The sequence below is a fragment of the Megalopta genalis genome, chromosome 7 (genome assembly GCF_051020955.1).
Source record: "Megalopta genalis isolate 19385.01 chromosome 7, iyMegGena1_principal, whole genome shotgun sequence".
Lineage (NCBI taxonomy): Eukaryota > Metazoa > Arthropoda > Insecta > Hymenoptera > Halictidae > Megalopta > Megalopta genalis.
The window spans coordinates 5725856-5746114 of NC_135019.1; the positions used below are offsets into that span (position 1 = coordinate 5725856).

At 37.0% G+C, this 20259-nt stretch overlaps 4 protein-coding genes across 6 annotated transcripts in view; 1 reads left to right on the forward strand and 3 right to left on the reverse strand.

Annotated features, from left to right (window-relative positions):
- Nucleotides 1-594, reverse strand: part of LOC117229259 (uncharacterized) — a 36978-nt gene extending 36384 nt beyond the window's left edge. Inside the window, exon 1 of one of the 2 annotated variants that reach the window (XM_033485637.2) lies at nt 339-594. In XM_033485637.2, the coding sequence (XP_033341528.2) occupies nt 339-468 (130 nt within the window). In that variant the 5' untranslated portion in view covers nt 469-594. The remainder of the gene's footprint in view (nt 1-338) is intronic. The other variant, XM_033485639.2, reaches the window with a different exon arrangement.
- Nucleotides 595-1120: 526 nt separating this feature from the next.
- Nucleotides 1121-3900, forward strand: LOC117229262 (zinc finger CCCH domain-containing protein 15 homolog). 2 transcript variants are annotated; one of them, XM_033485645.2, is made up of 8 exons: nt 1121-1268; nt 1364-1547; nt 1663-1870; nt 2084-2322; nt 2400-2603; nt 2689-2863; nt 2946-3140; nt 3211-3900. In XM_033485645.2, exons 2-8 carry the CDS (start codon nt 1479-1481, stop codon nt 3318-3320), a joined length of 1200 nt encoding a protein of 399 aa, XP_033341536.1. In that variant the 5' UTR covers nt 1121-1268; nt 1364-1478; the 3' UTR covers nt 3321-3900. The 2 variants fall into 2 exon arrangements, with proteins under 2 accessions (XP_033341536.1, XP_033341535.1); XM_033485644.2 differs by having other exon boundaries at nt 1224-1547.
- A 224-nt stretch (nt 3901-4124) lies between these two features.
- mtTFB1 (mitochondrial transcription factor B1) lies at nt 4125-5384 on the reverse strand. The gene is made up of 3 exons (XM_033485646.2): nt 4751-5384; nt 4500-4653; nt 4125-4405 (listed from the first exon to the last, which is right to left on the reverse strand). Exons 1-3 carry the CDS (start codon nt 5382-5384, stop codon nt 4165-4167), a joined length of 1029 nt encoding a protein of 342 aa, XP_033341537.2. The 3' UTR covers nt 4125-4164.
- Nucleotides 5385-5434: 50 nt separating this feature from the next.
- On the reverse strand, nt 5435-6401 carry LOC143259866 (cytochrome c oxidase assembly factor 3, mitochondrial-like). The gene is made up of 3 exons (XM_076523759.1): nt 6259-6401; nt 5858-5913; nt 5435-5777 (listed from the first exon to the last, which is right to left on the reverse strand). Exons 2-3 carry the CDS (start codon nt 5865-5867, stop codon nt 5509-5511), a joined length of 279 nt encoding a protein of 92 aa, XP_076379874.1. The 5' UTR covers nt 5868-5913; nt 6259-6401; the 3' UTR covers nt 5435-5508.
- Between the last annotated feature and the right edge of the window lie 13858 nt (nt 6402-20259).

Genomic DNA, 20259 nt, shown 5'->3' on the forward strand with positions numbered 1-20259 from the left:
TAATATAATAATTTGATACACATCGAGTACAAATAGCAGTGTAAGCATGATTATGTTAATTGGTGGAAAACAACTTAACATTGTCCACTCGAAGAACTGGTCCTTATAACCCATACACACGACTAATATTTATGTTGAAATGATTAATTAATGGAGAACAATGCTCGCAAACGGTCAAAAATGGAATAAAAAAATAAATAATGAACGAACACAATCAAATTGTATCTTTTGTTAACACATATCTGATAACTGTCACACGCACACCGTCACGTGCAGACAAGATTACGAACATATGAACCTGCGAAAGCCCCACCCAGGTGTTTCGTTAATTAACTCACCATCTTGGAGCACGGCAGATGCAGTAGGTGTAACTGGAACCAGCAACGCATTTTCTGCATAATTTTCTAAAGAAAAGCCACCGGCTGCTGACAGCAACGGATTTTTGACTTGACGTGATGCACCACTCATATTTACAGTGACGTTGGCACCACGCGGCACGTAAACACTGCCATCAAAAGATAACTAAACTACGAATTGCAAAAAAACACTTTCAATTCACCATACCACGATACGACACACATGTTATGTCAGCACGCAACACATGTGTGAACAATTCGCAATTCCTCTCTCGGTTAACAATCGAAAATATCACCAGAACAAAACTCCTAGCATTGTTTAGTTTCTTGTCCAGTTCGATACGGTCTAACCATAGAATACAGCTGGTGCATAGAATGTTGCTGTTGAAATCTTTGGAATCATAATCTAGTCATGAAGACATCTATTGTTATACATACGTTATATTCATCCGTGTGAAGCTGGCTTTTTAATAATAAATTCAGAAATAATAAATTTATTAATGAGAGAAAATCGATTTAATAATCCACGTCATCGATCACAGCGATCAAAGTTCATCGAAGTCAGTGGTGGGAGTATCTCGGTAACGGTGCTTCGCCACGGTAAGCCAAAGTGGGGGGCAACTGGCTTAGAATTATGAAGCAGGTAGGGAAACTGCTTCTCCTCTGATTGGTTGACGCTTTACGGTTAAGCAGTGCTGCCCTCACAGTTTTAGACAAAGAGAGGAAATGGCGAGTGAGCAAGAGAGCATGACACCAGCGCAACCATAGAGAATGAGTCACACCGACGACCAATGCATTATTTCAGAATTTTCGTATTTTTAAAAGTCCCCAGTTTCTCATAAAAGTCACTAGGCGTCTCAAATTTTTTTTGATATTTCTTGAAAAGGATAAGTAAGCAATTGTAACTAATTGGTGAGCAATTATGGGCAATTAAAAAGCGATTTTTTGAGTTATGTTAATATTGGTTAATATGATGAGTCAACTTCACACGGGTGTTATATTCACAGTTGCCAATTGGGTACCCGATTGCTCCACGAATGGAAGTGAGATTGCTGTGAATTTATAAATTTTGTTGTCATATTTTCTGCATTGAACTCTTTTATGCACTAAAAAGTGAATGAAATGCCACCCAAAAAGGCACCTGCTCCCAGCAAAAAAGCGGACCAGAAGAAAAAGGAGAAAGTTATTGAGGTATTTGGACACAATAATTGTGTTGTTAACCTAAAATGCATTCCATATTTTGAATATACCTGCACGTGTACATGTATGGGTAATATTTCCCGTATGACAGTTTTCTCTTTTGTAGGATAAAACTTTTGGTATAAAAAATAAAAAAGGTGCTAAACAACAAAAGTTTATTCAGCAAGTAGAGAAACAGGTAAAATCAGGTGGTGTAAATCCACGAAAATTAGATGATCCTAATGTTAAAAAACTTGAAAAAGAGAAGAAATTGAAGGAGCAGAAAGAATTAGCTCTCATATTTAAGCCTGTCCAAGCACAAAAGATAGATAAAGGTATTACATAGATTAAGATTATCGCAAAGATGTAAAATCAAATAACGATATATAGATGTAATATTATTAACATATATGCAACACTATTCTTACCGATATAAATAAGTTGTGACATAGGTAATTCCGCATTAGTTATGTCATTCATTAATGCTTGCGTAGCCTTCGTTTCCGTACCTATACAAATTATAAATAATAAATTATTTATATTTGTAGGAATTGATCCCAAATCGGTAGTATGCGCATTCTTCAAGCAAGGACAATGTACAAAAGGAGACAAGTGCAAGTTTTCACACGATTTAAGTGTAGAAAGAAAAGCTGAAAAACGTTCATTGTATTGTGATATGAGAGATGACGATAAAGAAACTGATACTATGGATAAGTGGGATGAAGATAAGTTGAAAGAAGTTGTAGAAAAGAAACATGGTGGTGGTAATCGTCCAACTACCGATATTGTTAGTACAGCATTTACAAAATGCAGACATCTATCTTTTGCAAGTGATACAAACGAACGATACTATCTGAATTTTAGATTTGTAAACATTTTCTGGAAGCAGTAGAAAAGTCGAAATACGGATGGTTTTGGGAATGTCCATCGGGACAGAAATGTATCTACAGACATGCACTACCTCCTGGTTTTGTACTGAAAAAAGATAAGAAAAAAGAGGATAAAAAGGATGAAATTTCTTTAGAAGATTTAATTGAAAAGGAACGTGCCAACTTGGGGCCAAATCAAGTATGAGAATGTTTCTTTAATTTATGAGAAACTTCATATAGGAGAACATGAGGAATATATATTAATACATTTTATATTTTAACAGACTAAAATCACATTAGAGACATTTTTGGCTTGGAAGAAACGAAAGTTAAAGGAGAAGAAAGAGCAAGCTATTAAGGATGAAGAAAGAAGACGAAATGATTATAAAGCTGGTCGTCAAGTTGGTATTTCTGGTAGAGAAATGTTCTACTTCAATCCCGATTTGGCAGTCGGGGATGGTACGTTTAGTTTTATTTTACACGACACATTCTTGAAATTTAAAAGATTTGTTTAAAAATTTCTTTTCAAAATGTTCTACAGGAATCGATGATGGAGACGAAGCAATATCGAGTTATGTTCGTGAAGAAGAAGAAGATGAAGAAAGAATTGAATACAGAGAGCTCGACATGGACAGGCTAGGTTTTGAAGCGAGTGAGATTGATAGTACTGGAATAACTGTGGCCAGTGTAGATCGATTAAAAAATAATGAACTCGCAGATGGTGAAAATTCAACAGGTAGATATTCAATATTTATTATTTCAGAATAACATTCTAACTTCTAGAGATATTAATGTTTTTATAATAGTTACTTTAGGTGAAGGTGCAGCTGCATTAGCAATTAATGAAAATCTATTCCTTGAAGAAGATTTGAGAGGCTTAGAGGATGAACTAGAAGACATAGATTTAGAAGAGTGATCCAAATATTCTGTTCAAACTTTTTCCCTTACTGTGTGTCTTCATTTACCTGTACTGACATCACCATATTATTCACGTTTTCACTACTAGTTTCGAATATACTGCCTTGTATATTGTTATTTACATTTTATCTGCGAACAATATATTTATTCATATTGTATATATAAAGAGCTGGTCTCGTGCAAATTACTTTCACTTTACTTTCAACGTTCAATGTACTTTAATGTAATCATAATTTTTTATTTTTAATGATTAAAAGCATAGTTCGCAATTTTTTATTATATTCGTTAACTGTTCAACAATTTATTACCTCGAGAAAGTAAAAGCGTACGCAATTAAGTCGTTGCAAAAATATTGAATAAAACCATTAAAGGTTTTAATGCGATTTATTTTCGTCAACATTCTAAGGCAATAACTAAAATAACAGTTTAGTGCAGTGACGAGACTAGCAGATGAAACAAAATATATTCTAAGGTCAAGCAGTACGAGTATTAATAAATTTACAGATTTGGATTTACTTTTACAACTACGCATTATCTTTATATACATAGTAAGCATGAATAAAATTAAATACACAAAACTTGTAAATTATTACATTTATTGCTTTTCAATGTATTAACAATGAACAACATAAATGATTATAAATTCTTACAGCAACATTTTAGAAAATCTATAAATAACCATAATAGGATATTATGAAAGTAAGGATGAATTGAATTATATATACTTGTATGCTTGTGAATATTTCTTTCGATATATTCTACATACATTAATAAAGGAATATTTAAATTAAAATGCGAAGTGTACATTGTGAAAAGAACAAGAGTTTATTTTATTAGTCGATTCATAAATCTGTACATTCTTGAATTGTGACATTCGTTACCTGCGAAAATGATAGTCGTCGAGATGCTCGATATTCGTATAAACCTACTTCTGGATGTTTTTCTACTAAATATTTATATGCGCTAACAAGTTTATCTATATTATCCACTGTTAATTGCATGGGTCTTGTACGAGGATCAATGTCAGAAAGTTTGTACATCATCGTACCTAATTCTTCTCTACAGTTTAGTGGAAACAATGTCCTACGAATTAAATATAAAAGTTTAGTTTTACTTTTTAAAAGATGTTTAAAATATTCTATATAATTAGCAATATTTTTATATCTGTCACACTTACTCAATACCACGTATACTATATTTTTGACGAAAACTAAAGATATGCCGCGTTACTTTTTCAAAAATTTTAAACTCGTGATTTGTACGAGGAGTAGCTAGAGGTACAAACGTTACCAAACCAACATCAACGTCTGGTTTCGGAAGGAAGGCAGTACCTTAATATTTCAGAGGAAAAAAAAAGAGACGAATGAAAATACTGCAGAGGTAAAGTGTAGATTAATTTTAAAGGGTACGCAAGGAACATCAATGTACCTGGTATAATAAAGCGTAATACTGGACGCGTCCAAGCTTGTGCCATTACAGATAATCTACATCGTTGAATATCTGTTGGTTCAGCAATTAAACGCTCAGCAACTTCTTTTTGAAATGTTAATGTCATTCTAGTCCTCCCTAACGCCCAAGGACCTTTCCTTTCACTAATTGCTTGCAACCATTTAATTATTAAAGGTGTAGATACATTAAATGGTAAATTACCAATAATATGAATTTTTGGAGCTTTTTCTTCCCAAGTTGTTGCTACAGCTTCGGGGAACATGTTAGTTAAATCTGTTCTCATGATATCCCCATAGATAACAGTCATTTTACCATTAACTGCTGCATAAGCGTCAATTAACATGTCTAATATAGGTTTAAATCTTGTATCTTTTTCTACAACAATTAGTTCTTTCGGATGTTGTCTTAAGATCGATCTAGTTAATCCGCCAGGGCCTGGACCAACTTCTAATACGTAAGATTCAGTAAGATTTCCTGCCTTTCTCACCATTTTGTCTGTCAAGTCCTCATTTAAAATAAAATTTTGTGAAAGTTTCTTCATTGCAGATACTTTGTACAGTTTTACCATATCTCTTATTGTTGGAAGAGGTGGAAATCTAAGACCTGTTGCCATTTCTCCTTGCTTATGTACGAACTTTGGTGATAAGCATGAATTCAGTATAATTTATTTATAATTATTTAATATAGATTACATTACATCTGTTGCAATAACTTTCCCCCTTCTATTTTATAAACTACTATTGCTTTTGGACAGGTGTTTCTATTACAGTTTCAGGTTCGTTAAAATCATCTAAGAATGTTTCCTGCTTTACTGATTTTATAGTGTAAACATAAATACCAATAACTCCGAGTGCTAGAGATATACCAAGTAGACTTGTTTTCCAACGAAGTTCCCTATGTCTACTAGCTCTTGCTAAATTTATCTGTTCTGCTTGTTTCAAATGCATAAGGTCCACAGGTTTTAACTTTTTGAAATCAACCTTTGGCATCACATCGCTATCGTTATCTATAAATAAAATGATTACTTAAAAAAAATAAGAGCTTGATATAAAAGATTATGTAATACGTATTAATCTTGCCATTCACCAGCAGACATCTTCTTAATATTTTCTTCCAAATGCTATATCCGTATTTGTTTTCAACTGAAAAACATAAAATAAAAGCATGTGTTTATTTTTTAAAAAACCGCAAAAATGTGCACGAATTAAAAGAATTTATACCATACTTATTCACTTTATATTTCACTTTATGATATTTATGCTACTTGTCACTATATATATATTTAAATAATCATCAATCAATGTCGTATTAAATTGTAACATATATATTAATATCTTGGTTTTTAGCAAGATAACTTGTTCAGGTTATGTCAATTGGATTGGAAATTTATTCAAAAAGTATATTTCAAAAATCATAAAGTAATGTTATAGTTTAGTTTATAAATGCATTAGAATAATAATCATGTTTATAGGAGTACTTATAATTACCTTCTTATGAATGGAATGTAACTAAATTATTTTTTAAGTGAATCTTGCAATGTAGCAACCGAATGTAACAAGCATGCGCCTTCTACAGAATACATACTTAATTCTTGCTATGTACGTGTAATTTGTGTTATCACAGACGAGGTATAGGTCACTCAAAAATGGATCGATGTATAGATCGTCACAGCAAGGTCTTGTCTGGGGTGCTACAGTATCGAATATATACTCGATTCTTACATATAGATAATTTCTTAATACGAATAAAGTATGTTGAATATTCGATTCTTACTAACAGCTGTGATAATAAATTTCATAAAAATACAGCTGGAAGACTGTAGGTGGCAGATGCAGTATCATTACACATTATTTTCAATTTATTAGCAAATAAGTAAATGCCCATTTTTTAATCCAGTTTGTGCGTCAAACTCCACCATTTACAAATTTTCTTTTATTTAGCCTCTGGGTTCTATATTGTTGTGTTATGCAGCTATTCTTTCAGATAGAATTAAATTAAAATAAATTATATTATTATTATTATTATTATTATTATTATTATTATTATTATTATTATTATTATTATATATAATTATATATTATATTATTATTATTAAATTAAATTAAATAAAAATAAATTGTAATGTTAAATATGTAGATGCAATCATTCTGGTAATCAACAGATTCTTGAACATTTTACGATTATTTTAAAAGACTGTGAGTGATTTTTAATGCTTGTAATTTCCAACAATCTTTTAATTCTCCAAAATGTAATCTCATGTATAAGACAATTTTAATTCAACTTCGTCTCGAAATAAGCTCTACTTTCCAAATAATGCGGAAGAAAATTCACGTGCGTTCCGTAATCTACAAAAATATAAGATCGCAGGTGAATATTAACAGTAATTATGCGCGTAATTTAATCTTAAAAATAAGCTCGCTGGACTCGCGTCGAATGTTTCCAGTAATTTGTAAGGCTTCGCTTGGATTTAACCAGGTTCGAGCCTATTCACTTGTCCCGTTCGTTTTTTTTTTCTCATCGTGTACGCGGCTACGATCGAATGTGTTACTGTTGCCGGCCTCGGTTGTTGCAATTAGTCACAAGAGAAGATCGATCGGTTTCGCAAAGCTCTTCTTTTTCTCGGCTGTGTACGTTGCCGCGGCCCGATTCATCTTTTTCATCGAGAAGCGCTGAAAAATAGTTGTCGGCTGCGTCGATAGAGGATCGCGAGAAAACCAGAACCGGGGTAATGAAAAGCTCCGACTGGCGATTCAACCTTTCGGAAGGCGATTTGGGTTTTTTTTGCGGAGCAATATCTGCAGGAAATTAATGACGACCGATGAACGTTCAACTGGAACCGCGCTGGTAAATAAAAATCGCAGAGCTGGCGATTAGACTGTTAATCGAGCTTAGCGTTCACTCGATTCAATCCAGATAATGATTCACGATCTGATCCAAATAATCCTCTGAATTGTCTTCGCTTATTCGTATAGCTTGTAACGGTATAATAAATGTTATTTTATCGAATTAAGAAGGATACCCCGATTTGATTTTTCATATTATTCGTGCAATGCGATCTGGACAAAGTTCGAGTTCTTGTCGTCGATGCGATTTCAGTTGATTTGTGAAATAAATATCGCGAGGGGATATTCCGTATTTAAATTTTAAAGAAATGTGAATCTGCATGAGATTTTATCAGCAAGAAATGTGCATTCGTGCGCAGAGATATTTCCTTTATATATTGCACGACAACAGTTTCTTCTTATTTGATCAATAGTATCAGAATAATCTCCTTTAGTTTCGATGCAGGGTCGACTTTCATCCATATTTTTCCATGCGGAACTGTGATAAGCGTTGGATTTAACGATCACCGAGTTCTGGAGATTAAGCATGAAGGATTAAGGATTAAAGATTAAAGATTAAGGGTTCAAGATTAAAGATTAAAGATTAAGGATTTAAATTAATAATTAAGTTATATGCTCGTGGATGGGCGAATTCTGCATTCGCTTCTCTTCATCGACGCATTCGGCCAAAGAATAAAATATCACGAATTAAAAATTAAACTATAGCGTACACTAATAATAACACACTAATAAATAATAATACACTAATAATAACGTAAACTATATCGTCACCGTACGAAGTACAGTAATGTCACCCTTACTGACGCTCAGAGTGTAGAGAGAAATGGACAATTTGGGAAGAGGAGATACGATTATTCGAGCCATGCGGCTCGTTTTTATAATTGTGGACAATTTTTGTGTACAATCTGAGCGTCAATTAGCAAGGATTTACCTTATATAACTTACTGCATTTTATGCACGCGAAATTGAGTCTCGCAACTCATGCAACAGTTACACACTAAACAGTTCTTTAACACTAAATCTACCAAGCAGTAATACTAACTGGCATGTACTGCTTCGCAAAAGTGAGAAGACCGAATTTATTTAGAATTTGTAAAGTATTGTAACTATAAAAATAAAGCGCAAGGCTCGAATAAACGTGTCCCCTCTTCCCAAATTGTCTATTTCTGTGGACAATCTGAGCGTCAATTAGAGAAACATTACTGTATTCCGTCGTACGAGATATGTATGTACAGTAAATTCTCCCTAATTGACGCTCAGATTGCGCACAAAAGTTGACAATTTGGGAGGAGGGGACACGATTACTCGAGCCTTGCGGCTCGTTTTTATAATTGTTGAAAATCGGTAACTATGAAAACGAGTCGCAAGGCTCGAATAAACGTGTCCCCTCTTCCCAAATTGTCTATTTCTGTGGACAATCTGAGCGTCAATTAGAGAAACATTACTGTATTCCGTCGTACGAGATATGTATGTACAGTAAATTCTCCCTAATTGACGCTCAGATTGCGCACAAAAGTTGACAATTTGGGAGGAGGGGACACGATTACTCGAGCCATGCAGCTCGTTTTTATAATTGTGGACAATTTATAACGGCAAAAATAAAGCGCAAGGCTCGAATAAACGTATCTCCATTACTGTACATTTCCGCAAACTTTCAAATGTCCTCCGAATCTTCTAAACTCCTCTAAAATTAATTAATTTCCCTAGGTGGTCGTCGCGATCGTGTGACACATCGCGGTACAATTTCCGCGACAAGTAACAAGAGAATGCCCGCCGATTTCGCTTCATCGGCGGCTTTCGTCTCGCCGCCGTGTAATTTTCTTCGGTCGACACGATGGCGGAAAGTACGCAATCGCAACGATAAGAAGGTAATAATGGTTCGTCGACGTCGACAACCGTCAGCCGCGTCAACCGTCGAAAACTTTCTCGCTGCCGAAAACAAAGCGGCGCGGCGGAGGGCCGCGCGATATGTATGTATGTATGTATGTGTGTACATGGTCGATCGTAATCTCGAAGGAAGGCACGGGGGGCGCGTTAATACACTCTCAGGTGGCCGTCTTCTTATCACGCGTTCACATCGTGGCTTAAGTGGCAAATTAAGGTCGTGCCCGGTGATCTAGGACGATCGCCAATGCCGCAGTTGATTTTCTGGTAGATGCGCTCGTTAAGTTCGATAACATCTCCGGGGAATTATGCGAGTCCGCCGCTGTACACGTGCCACCTGCAACCCCCAAGCTCTTGTATCTTTGCTCGGCGAGGGACAAACGACGACATTTCTGACACAGATCATACAGATTGGTCTCTCTCACTTTTTCTTTTTGTTCCGCTCGGTTGCATTCGCGACTTGTTCGGATACAATCGATTTCTTTTTATTTATTATTGTACTGTTATAATTTTATTATATTATATTATTGATATTATATTGTCATTATTATATTATTATAATTTTATTATATTATATTATTAATGTTATATTGCCATTATTATATTATTATAATTTTATTATATTATATTATTAATGTTATATTGTCATTATTATATTATTATAATTTTATTATATTATATTATTAATATTATATTGTCATTATTATATTATTATAATTTTATTATATTATATTATTAATGTTATATTGTCATTATTATATTATTATAATTTTATTATATTATATTATTAATGTTATATTGTCATTATTATATTATTATAATTTTATTATATTATATTGTTATTATTATATTATTATAATTTTATTATATTATATTATTAATATTACATTGTCATTATTATATTATTATAATTTTATTATATTATATTATTAATATTATATTATATTATTATATTTATTATTATATATTATATTTATTTTCGAATTTTTGGTAGTTTTTCTCGAGAATTATTATATGCTTGCACTTTTGGTTCACTCGTTTTTTAGTTCTCTTAGGCATTTTCCCAGCCAGCTGATAAAAAGATATTATATATTTCAATGAAATATTTTTCTATTTTTCATTTTTCTCAGACGGTTACGATTTTTTCGGACTGTATGCGAATTTTAAGTTCTAGAGGACAGCGTTTAACACCGATCGCCACGCCAATAATCTAAAAAATGTCATAAAATTACTTCGTTTCGTCAGAAGTATGTATGTATTTCGTTATTAGAAGTATTCAATAGAGATAAAAGTATATCGAATTGAAATCGAAAAGAGTAAAATTTATATATTTTTTAGATTACTTTGAACAACGTTCCTACGTTTTGCGCAAGAATTTCAATAAAAATGAAAAAAAGGCAGCACGCTTTTACATTCGAACATCTGTCTGATCGCGAATGTTGACTCTAATCGACTTCAATTCGACTACGACGTGGCCTCTGCGACGACGGATAATTAACGATTCGTTTCATATCGATTCATCGGAAAGATGTAAGCGTCGCTTGGGCTTTATGCTTTAATGGAATTAAATTAGGAGTTACGAGTATCGTTTTTTTTATTTATTACAAGGTCAGCGAGAAATCAATGGTCGTTTAAGCATTCTATTGGTCACTTCTCGGCATTGAATGCCGCAAGTTCAACCTCGATACTCATTTGCATTGTTATTGTTAAATTGAAAATGGACGTATGCCGATTGCGCCGTTTCAACCTTAATATACAGGGTGGGCTGCCGCGAAATGGAACCTGAACGTTGTTGCTGTTTTCGATCATTTCGAAGCATTTTTAATTAATTTCAACACAACAATAACGCTAACAAAAAGAATTTGTTTAAATTTATGTTTCCAGTCATTTTAATTCGCTGTTTATATTTATTTTGAAGTGTTAGTTTTTGCAGATTTCAATGTTCCATCGAACGCGATTCAGTGAAATATGAGAAAAGTATGATCGTGTAGAGACTAAATCACGGAATTAATTTTATGCGCGTCTTGTTAGTGCACGGTGCAGAATTTTATGATTCCAACGCGAATCGTAGTTCGCGAAAAATTCATCGAAATTGTTCATCTGCTCGATAAAATTCTCGCTCGGCATTCAGTATTATTATATTATTATTATTATTATTATTATTATATTATTGTACTATATTTTATTATTACTATTATATTATTGTACTATATTTTTTTATTATTATTATATTATTGTACTATATTTTATTACTATTATATTATTATATTATATTTTATTAATAAAATATAATATAATTATATAATATAATATATATATATATATATATATTCGTTTATATATATAGTATTATATAATAATTACTATATAATACTATATATAATATGTACTATATATATTATATATATTATCCCTTTGTGCTCGGAGCATTGAGATTTTGCCGAATCGAAAGAAAAATCATTATGCTGCTCGAAAGTCTCAAAGGAGCCGATAAATAAAAGATTTCACGCTTTCAATTATGGATTTTACGCGATTACTTTACCGCACCAAAAACCATAAGTAACCGGTGAAATCACGGTCGTGTATCGCGGCGCGAATCACAGCCCCGACACAGCTCTGTTTTACATCCGTCGAAAGCGAAGCCTGATAGAGCTTTTCAGAGTCAATGAAACATTCTAGACAAAGAAACGTCGGCGCGTATCGGTTAAATGATACTTTAAGAGGCCGGCGCACTTGAATCTTGATAGAGTGCCACATTGTCCTGCCGTCTCTTCAAGCCCGGCTCGCCGGATTCAAGCTCACCGGCTCCATTCGTGCCATCAGGATGTAAAGCAACCTTTCAAACGGTTCCGAGATTAATATTTTCGAAACGCTACGGTATTTTTCTGTCCCCTCCCGCTCCGCGGCCGCGAAACAGCCCCATTGTCCGCGGAGCTCCTCGCAGCGATTCCTCGGGACCCGATTGAACGGGCCAGGGGGGAGGGTAGGGGGAGGATCGCCGGCAGATTAAAATGTATAACGGGAAAGGAACGCGCGACGAATATGTAGCCTGCAATCAGTCCGATCGCGAAGGGTGCTCATTACAGCCGGATCCTGGCTTTCGGCTTTAATAGCGAGCCCGCGCCGCGGCTTACGAAGCCGCCAGGCTGTACAGGGTGTCCGGAAATGTCGTCGAAAAATTTCATCCCTCGGTCGATCGAGCTGGCCGCAATTTTCTGCCGTGAATTGCCGGCGAAAAGCAACAATTTCTCAGAGCTTCCGGCTGAACACCGCCGCGTGTGTTCGACGAGTATACTCGTCACGGAGAAATGGCAATATTTTGTGACACGACGAGTATACTCGTCGCGCGCAAGAAGTAGTGACCATCGGCTATTTAAATCGTAATTTTAATGAAAACAAAAACATATTCTCAAATTTCAAGATGTTCGGAATATTTTGAGGCCGATCCTGCGCGAAGTTGTTTACATTGTTATAAAAATAAAATTAGAAAAGGATCACGGTATCGGTGTTCGACGCGCAAAGTGCCATTATATGTTGTTCCTTGCTTCGCTAAATACCACTCTCTCTACAGCAGCAACTTGAATTTTTAACTTTTATAAGTATTCGATTATCCCTAGGTTTTTCGTTTATTATGCATATGGTATATGTTAACGTCAAGCGAACAAGTAAATATTAGTCATAAAATTGTTAATTTTATCAAATAAAACCGTCTTCTCGATCCAATATTTTAACAGCGATACTTACATTGTGTTTGACGAGTATATCATCGCTTGATTCTCGCGACACATACAGGGTGTCCCAAAAATGTCTCGCAATCCGAAAGTGGCGGGTTCCTCAGGTCATTTGAAGCAACTTTTTCCTTTACAAAAATGTTCTCCGAGGCACCGTTAACGAGTTATTAACGAAAGACAGTGACCCATGAGAGGCGAGCTCGGCTGGCGCGAGGCGACCGAGCCAATGAGCGGAACTGGGCTTCGCGCGCTGGTTGGCTGGGCCGCCTCGCGTCAGCCGTACTCGATTCTTATTGGTCACTGTTTTTTCGTTAATAACTCGTTAACGGTGCCTCGGAGAACATTTTTGTAAAGGAAGAAGTTGCTTCAAACGATGCGAGGAACTCGCCATTTCCATTTCCTAACTCAAATAGCCATTTGTAGCCGATCTAAACTTGCAGCACCCACTACGGGATATCTCGTAGTTGGCAGTCAACGGGCTACAGTCGCTTTCGGAGCGTGCGAACAAATAACGGATCCGCGAGGAATAATAAAATGGCAAGCGGCTTCGTTCGCGCAACACAGTACCCGTCGAAATATGAAATTAAGGAAAGTAGGAATAACTGCGCGGCGCTGAATTAGTAATTCGCCGAGGGATCGGGATCGCGAGCCGTCGAATAAATTCTCGCGTCTGGACTATATCCAAGGAATCCGGCGACTATACCGTGCGCCCTCCGTTCAATTCTCCTTGCTCTATCTCGATCATTCTCGCCGTTCCTCGGAAAGTAACTTTATCGGATGGTAAACACGTCGCGACGCCCGAGACGGTAACGAAAAAGTATCGCTGTTTCGCTACAAACGATACTAACCCTCGAAACTATCCGCTAACCGGATCCAAATCGTAGAAACTTCCGGCGAAATCCGCCGTAATTCGCGCGATCATAAAATCGTGAACGAGTTTCGAACGCTTTCCCATCGAAAGCGAAGCCTGTTCGCTGGAAATCAACAAACGTTCCCGTTCACGGAGATCATCTACCGACACGATCATTTTATACATTTCCATTCCATCGTCTTACAAATGTTTACGTAGCTTCGTGCGAAACGCGAACGTTCCTTTGTTGGAAACAAATGCTGTTTCAGCAACTTTCAACGAATGCCATTGTCTCCTATGCGCGCATGAAAATCTAACGAATGAGAAATTCGTTCTTCAGCAAAACGTACTTGATCGAAGCATCGTCGTTTGTTGCACATTCATAAAAATTCCTACGAAATAAAGTTGGTTCTTTACCAGTAGAAAATGATCGACGATCATCACGATGTCGACGATCTAAATTTTCCATGAAACCATACATTTTGGATATCCAGAGTTGACCCCATAAGTTGCAGCGCTCCCAGAAAATCCTGCATAAATCGAGACGCGTCTGCACTAAAAATGAATCACATTCGACGAGAACTTTCGTGGTATTTCAAGAATCTTATCGTTTGTTGCATACTCGCCGAACCTGTCACGAAAACAAAACGTTTATTCGCCAATATCAATATTTCATGAAAATGACCGAACGGTGTCAAACCCTCCAAATTTTCCCTGAAACCATACATTTAGAATATCCACAGTATATTGACCCCATAAGTTGCAGCGCTTCCAGAAAATTCTGCATAAATTCGAGACGCGTCTGCACTAAAAGTGAATCACATTCGATAAAAACTTTCGAGATACCCGAAGAATCGTGTCGTTTGTTGCATACTCGCCGAACCTGTCACGAAAACAGGACATTTATTCGCCGATATCAAATGATATTTCAAGAAAATGACCAAACGATGTTAAACCCTCTAAATTTTTCCTGAAACCATATATTTTGAATATCCACAGTATATTGACCCCATAAGTTGCAGCGCTTCCAGAAAATTCTGCATAAATTCGAGACGCGTCTGCACTAAAAGTGAATCACATTCGATAAAAACTTTCGAGATACCCGAAGAATTGTGTCGTTTGTTGCATACTCGCCGAACCTGTCACAAAAACAGGACATTTATTCGCCGATTCAAATGATATTTCAAGAAAATGACCAAACGATGTTAAAACCTCTAAATTTTTCCTGAAACCATAAATTTTGAGTATCCACAGTATATTGACCCCATAAGTTGCAGCGCTTCCAGAAAATCCTGCACAAATTCGAGACGCATCTGCACTAAAATATAACCACATTCGACGAAAACTTTCGAGATACCTGAAGAATCGTGTCGTTTGTTGCATACTCGCCGAACCTGTCACGAAAACAGGACATTTATTCGCCGATATCAAATGATATTTCACGAAAATGACCAAACGATGTTAAACCCTCTAAATTTTTCCTGAAACCATATATTTTGAGTATCCACAGTATATCGACTCCATAAGTTGCAGCGCTTCCAGAAAATCCTGCACAAATTCGAGACGCATCTGCACTAAAATATAACCACATTCGACGAAAACTTTCGAGATACCTGAAGAATCGTGTCGCTTGTAGCATGCTCGCAGAACCTGTCACAAAAATGACACCGATATCAAATGATATCTGACAAAAATGCTCAAACGATGTCAAAAACACTCCAAATGTCCCCTGAAATCAGCCAATCTCGATATCCATATAATATCGACCCCATTAGTCGCAGCACTTCCAGAAAATCCTGCACAAATTCGAGACGCGTCTGCACTAAAATATAACCACATTCGACGAAAACTTTCGAGATATCTGAAGAATCGTGTCGCTTGTAGCATACTCGCAGAACCTGTCACAAAAATGACACCGATATCAAATGATATCTGACAAAAATGCTCAAACGATGTCGAAAACACTCCAAATGTCCCCTGAAATCAGCCAATCTCGATATCCATATAATATCGACCCCATTAGTCGCAGCACTTCCAGAAAGTCCCGCATAAATTCGAGACGCGTCCGCATTAAAATCGAATCACATTCGACGAAAACTTTACAGGTTCCTCCGGAAAGCCCATCCCGCGCCTTTACGTTCGCAAAGCCCGTCGCGAAACGAAGTCGTCCTTCCCAGAGAAAAAAAAAGGAAAAAAAACGTAAAACGCTATTTCACGAGAACGATCGAACAAAGTCAGCCCGCGCACTGGATTTCCCATAAAACCGCGCGCTTGAGATCGTCGACGCGTCCGGTGGCATCCCGATGTTTTTGTTTCCCATCCAGAAAATCCTTCGCGTAATCGAAACGTGTCGGCCGCGAAACCGACCAATATTCCGCCGAAAAACCCGGTTTCCCGTCATAAATAAACGGGCCGTTTCGGCCCCATCGTTTCTCATTCTCCCGTTGGAAAAATCGCGGTGGCCGCGCGTTGTCGACGCGAGACAATTCGAATCGGCGCGGTGTGCCGCGCGGCCGTTCCGCGAAACGGCGGTCGCGGGCGTAACAAAAGCAACAGTTAGCTCGTAAATCCCGGGTCCATTAGGTCCGCGAAAACGCTGGCGAACAGAGGAGGGCGGCCTGGCGGCGTTGTTGCGGCGCGTGTCGCGCGTTCAAATATTAATTAACGCGTGCGAGCGAGCGTCTTGAGGAGCGGCGAGACGGCGTCCGTCGCGACGCAACAAGACGCGGCCACGTCACGATCGCCCACCCAGCAGAAGCGTTTTCGTTTTCGCGACCGTAATCGCTTGGCTCTGGTTTCATCGACGCCGGTATGCTCCGGCGCACGTCCTACTTTCCCGGCGAATGGCTGTTGTTGTCGGCGGGCACCGCTCGAAGGTAGCGGATTCAGCCAGTTATCCCTCCGATGCGCGCTCGCATTTCAAATCGTCCCGATGTTTGCATGATTTCTAGCGTCCTTGCGCCCTCCCGGGAGCCAGCGGGGGACGCGGCCACCCAGCGAACGAATTATGTTTGCCGAAAACGTGGATGGTTCACCCCTGTAGTCGTCGTCGTCGTCGTCGTCGGTGTGGCTCGCACGGCGATTCATTTCGACGAAAGTTTCGCGCGACCGTTCGAGTATCAAGTAAACGTGTTTCACTTTAACCAGCTAGCTGTGGCGCCTCCATTTCAGAGCGCGCACCTATACAGGCTGTCCCAAAAATGTCTCGCAATCCGGAAATGACGGGTTCCTCGGATCATTTGAAGCAACTTCTTCCTTTACAAAAATGTTCTCCGAGGCGCTATTAACGAGTTATTAACGAAAAACGGTGACCAATAAGAATCGAGTACGGCTGACGCGAGGCGGCCCAGCCAACCAGCGCGCGAAGCCCAGTTCCGCTCATTGGCTCGGTCGCCTCGCGCCAGCCGAGCTCGCCTCTCATTGGTCACTGTTTTTCGTTAATAACTCGTTAACGGTGTCTCGGAGAACATTTTTGTAAAGGAAAAAGTTGCTTCGAATGACCTGAGGAACCCGCTACTTTCGGATTGCGAGACATTTTTGGGACACCCTGTACAGTGTAGAGAACATATTGATTATCAATAAAAAAATACTGTAAATGCCATTGCAATATTATTATATCAGTAACATAAAATTATTATATTTTGTAGAACTTCATGTTTTCCTTAAAATAGAGCCGTGGCACCCAGGGCAAGACGCGCCAAATTTGCGTGGCAGTCAATGGTGTAGCCGGCTGTAAAGCCGGCTGGATAGGAATTTTTCCTTTTATGCAAATCGTCGTGCAACGGTAATGCTCTCAGTGACGAAACTTCGTAACATAATTCCTCGGAATTCTTACCGGCGATCATTGAATTAAAGAATCCAACGGCTACACTGGAATCCCTTAATCCGATTTCCCTCTCGACTTCCAAGTTCCTCGCGCCCAAAAAACGCCGCGGAGGAAAAACTTCGATCCAATTCCCGGCCGGAGTCGATTTATAATAGGTTTCGGTCTGTTTTCCTCGATACAAAAAAACGAAGGAGTCACTCAGGCGGGCGCGATAGTTACTTTCCAGAAGTTAAATCACTATTGGCCGCGTAAACCGGATGCAACGTCCTTGGACCGTTTAACGAAAGAACTGCCACACCGGTTTAATCTCTCGCGCACACAGTGTTGGTTGTTTTTAGATTGTTTTATTTAAAACGTGTGTTTCATATTTATGAGTTATATTCGTTTATGCATGTTCAGTTGTCTTCATTTGTACGGGTTGAATTGTCTTCATTTGTTCAAGCTTAATTGTCTTCATTTATACAAGTTCAATTATTTTCATTTATGCAAATTCAGTTGTCTCCATTTGTCCAAGTTCAATTATCTTCATTTATGCAAATTCAATTTTCTCCATTTGGCCATGTTCAATTATCTTCATTTATACAAATTCAATTTTCTTTATTTGTCCAAGTTCAATTATCTTCATTTGTCCAAGTTCAATTATCTTCATTTGTCCAAGTTCAATTATCTTCATTTATACAAAATCAATTTTCTTCATTTGTCCAAGTTCAATTATCTTCATCTATACAAATTCAATTATCTTCATTTGTCCAAGTTCAATTATCTTCATTTATACAAATTCAATTTTCTTCATTTGTCCAAGTTCAATTATCTTCATTTATACAAGTTCAATTATCTTCATTTACACAAATTCAATTGTCTTCATTTGTCCAAGTTTAATTATCTTCGTTTATGCAAGTTCAATTATCTTCATTTGTACAGGTTGAATTATCTTCATTTGTTCAAGCTTAATTATCTCTATTTATACAGGAATTATTCAACAATTATGCAATTGTTTCCATTTGTCCAAGGTTATATTACTTTCATTGATTCAAGTTCGATTACCTTCGTTCATCCAAGTTTAATTATCCTCGTTCATCCGATTTTATTAGTCTTCACACGTTTCGTATTTTAACCGAAATAGGCTGGAATCACTTTGATCTATTTCTCATGCAGAAACTATAAACGCAGTTTTGCATTGTTGCGCGAAATGTGTAAGATGCGGCGTCTAGACGTCCCGAAGTAGGTTGAAAAAACGGGTCTCAGAGAAAAACGCGATTAAACTTTCACAGCGGCCTTCGCGATGATCGGACATTTCTCTTGTGAAAAATTCATGACCGCATTATCGTTTCAACTCTATACGATGACAGTTTCGAAGAACACTTGCACCTTTATAATCACGTCTTAAAAGGGTGTGTCCCTCGGAAATATGTACACCGGCGAAGTTTAACCCTTCGCTCTACATCCACGTCTGAGAGACGTGGCCAGATAATCGGGCCAGAAATAATTATCATGTCTGAGAGACGTGGTCAGATAATCGAGTTAGAAATGATTATCACGTCAGAGAGACGTGGTCAGATAATCGGGCCAGAATTAATTATCACGTCTGAGAGACGTGGTAAAAAATCGGGCCTGAAATGTGAGCCGTGGTTATATAAACATATAATATAAACCAAATATAAACATAACTGGTTAGGCTCGTGTTAGACTAGGGGATACGTGTTTTGTGGTTTTCTGTTTTTCGCAATTTAATTGTTTAATTAGTAGTTAAAGGAGGTGGGGGGGAGGGCAGGAACCAGTAACTTACCGAGATTTACGAAACAAATTTTTTAAATTTTCATTGCAGACTCAGATAAAAAAGTTAAAAAACAAGAGTTCTCTACTTTCTTGTATCATTCTAAGCAATAGCAACTTTTTAAAGAAGCATTCTAGTTATGATCTCGTAGACCATAACTAGCCAATAAATTAGGACAACCAACGCTGACTATGAATCAGATCGGATAAACAAGATTCTACTGCACTTTACTGCATATCCAACAAGATAGCTAACTCAAGAAGGACCTTAACCCCTTGGCTACATTTGACGACTGAGCCTCGTTATCCACCTGGTTCGCCTAAGTTACGGATGACGAGTCTAACTCGTCCTTCAAACTTCTAATTACTATGTATACTATATCGCTCGAATAACCGAGTTCTCGCAAAAAATCCACTGCCCTTATACTATATAATAATATATTTTATTTTATATATTTAATTTCATATTATTATAAAATTGTAATTATTAATTTCATATTGTATATTTAATTTTATATTATTATAAAATTAATTATTAATTTCGTATCATATTTAATTTTATATTATTATAAAATTAATTA

Bases quoted from the DNA above. Each gene is read 5' to 3' on its own strand.
- LOC117229262 (XM_033485645.2), top strand. From the start codon at position 1,479: ATGCCACCCAAAAAGGCACCTGCTCCCAGCAAAAAAGCGGACCAGAAG. The intron at 1,548-1,662 runs GTATTTGGACAC...TCTCTTTTGTAG, and splicing joins AAAAGGAGAAAGTTATTGAG to GATAAAACTTTTGGTATAAA. The intron at 2,604-2,688 runs GTATGAGAATGT...ATATTTTAACAG, and splicing joins CCAACTTGGGGCCAAATCAA to ACTAAAATCACATTAGAGAC.
- mtTFB1 (XM_033485646.2), bottom strand. From the start codon at position 5,384: ATGGCAACAGGTCTTAGATTTCCACCTCTTCCAACAATAAGAGATATG. The intron at 4,654-4,750 runs GTACATTGATGT...TGAAATATTAAG, and splicing joins ATTACGCTTTATTATACCAG to GTACTGCCTTCCTTCCGAAA. The intron at 4,406-4,499 runs GTAAGTGTGACA...TTTAATTCGTAG, and splicing joins TATAGTATACGTGGTATTGA to GACATTGTTTCCACTAAACT.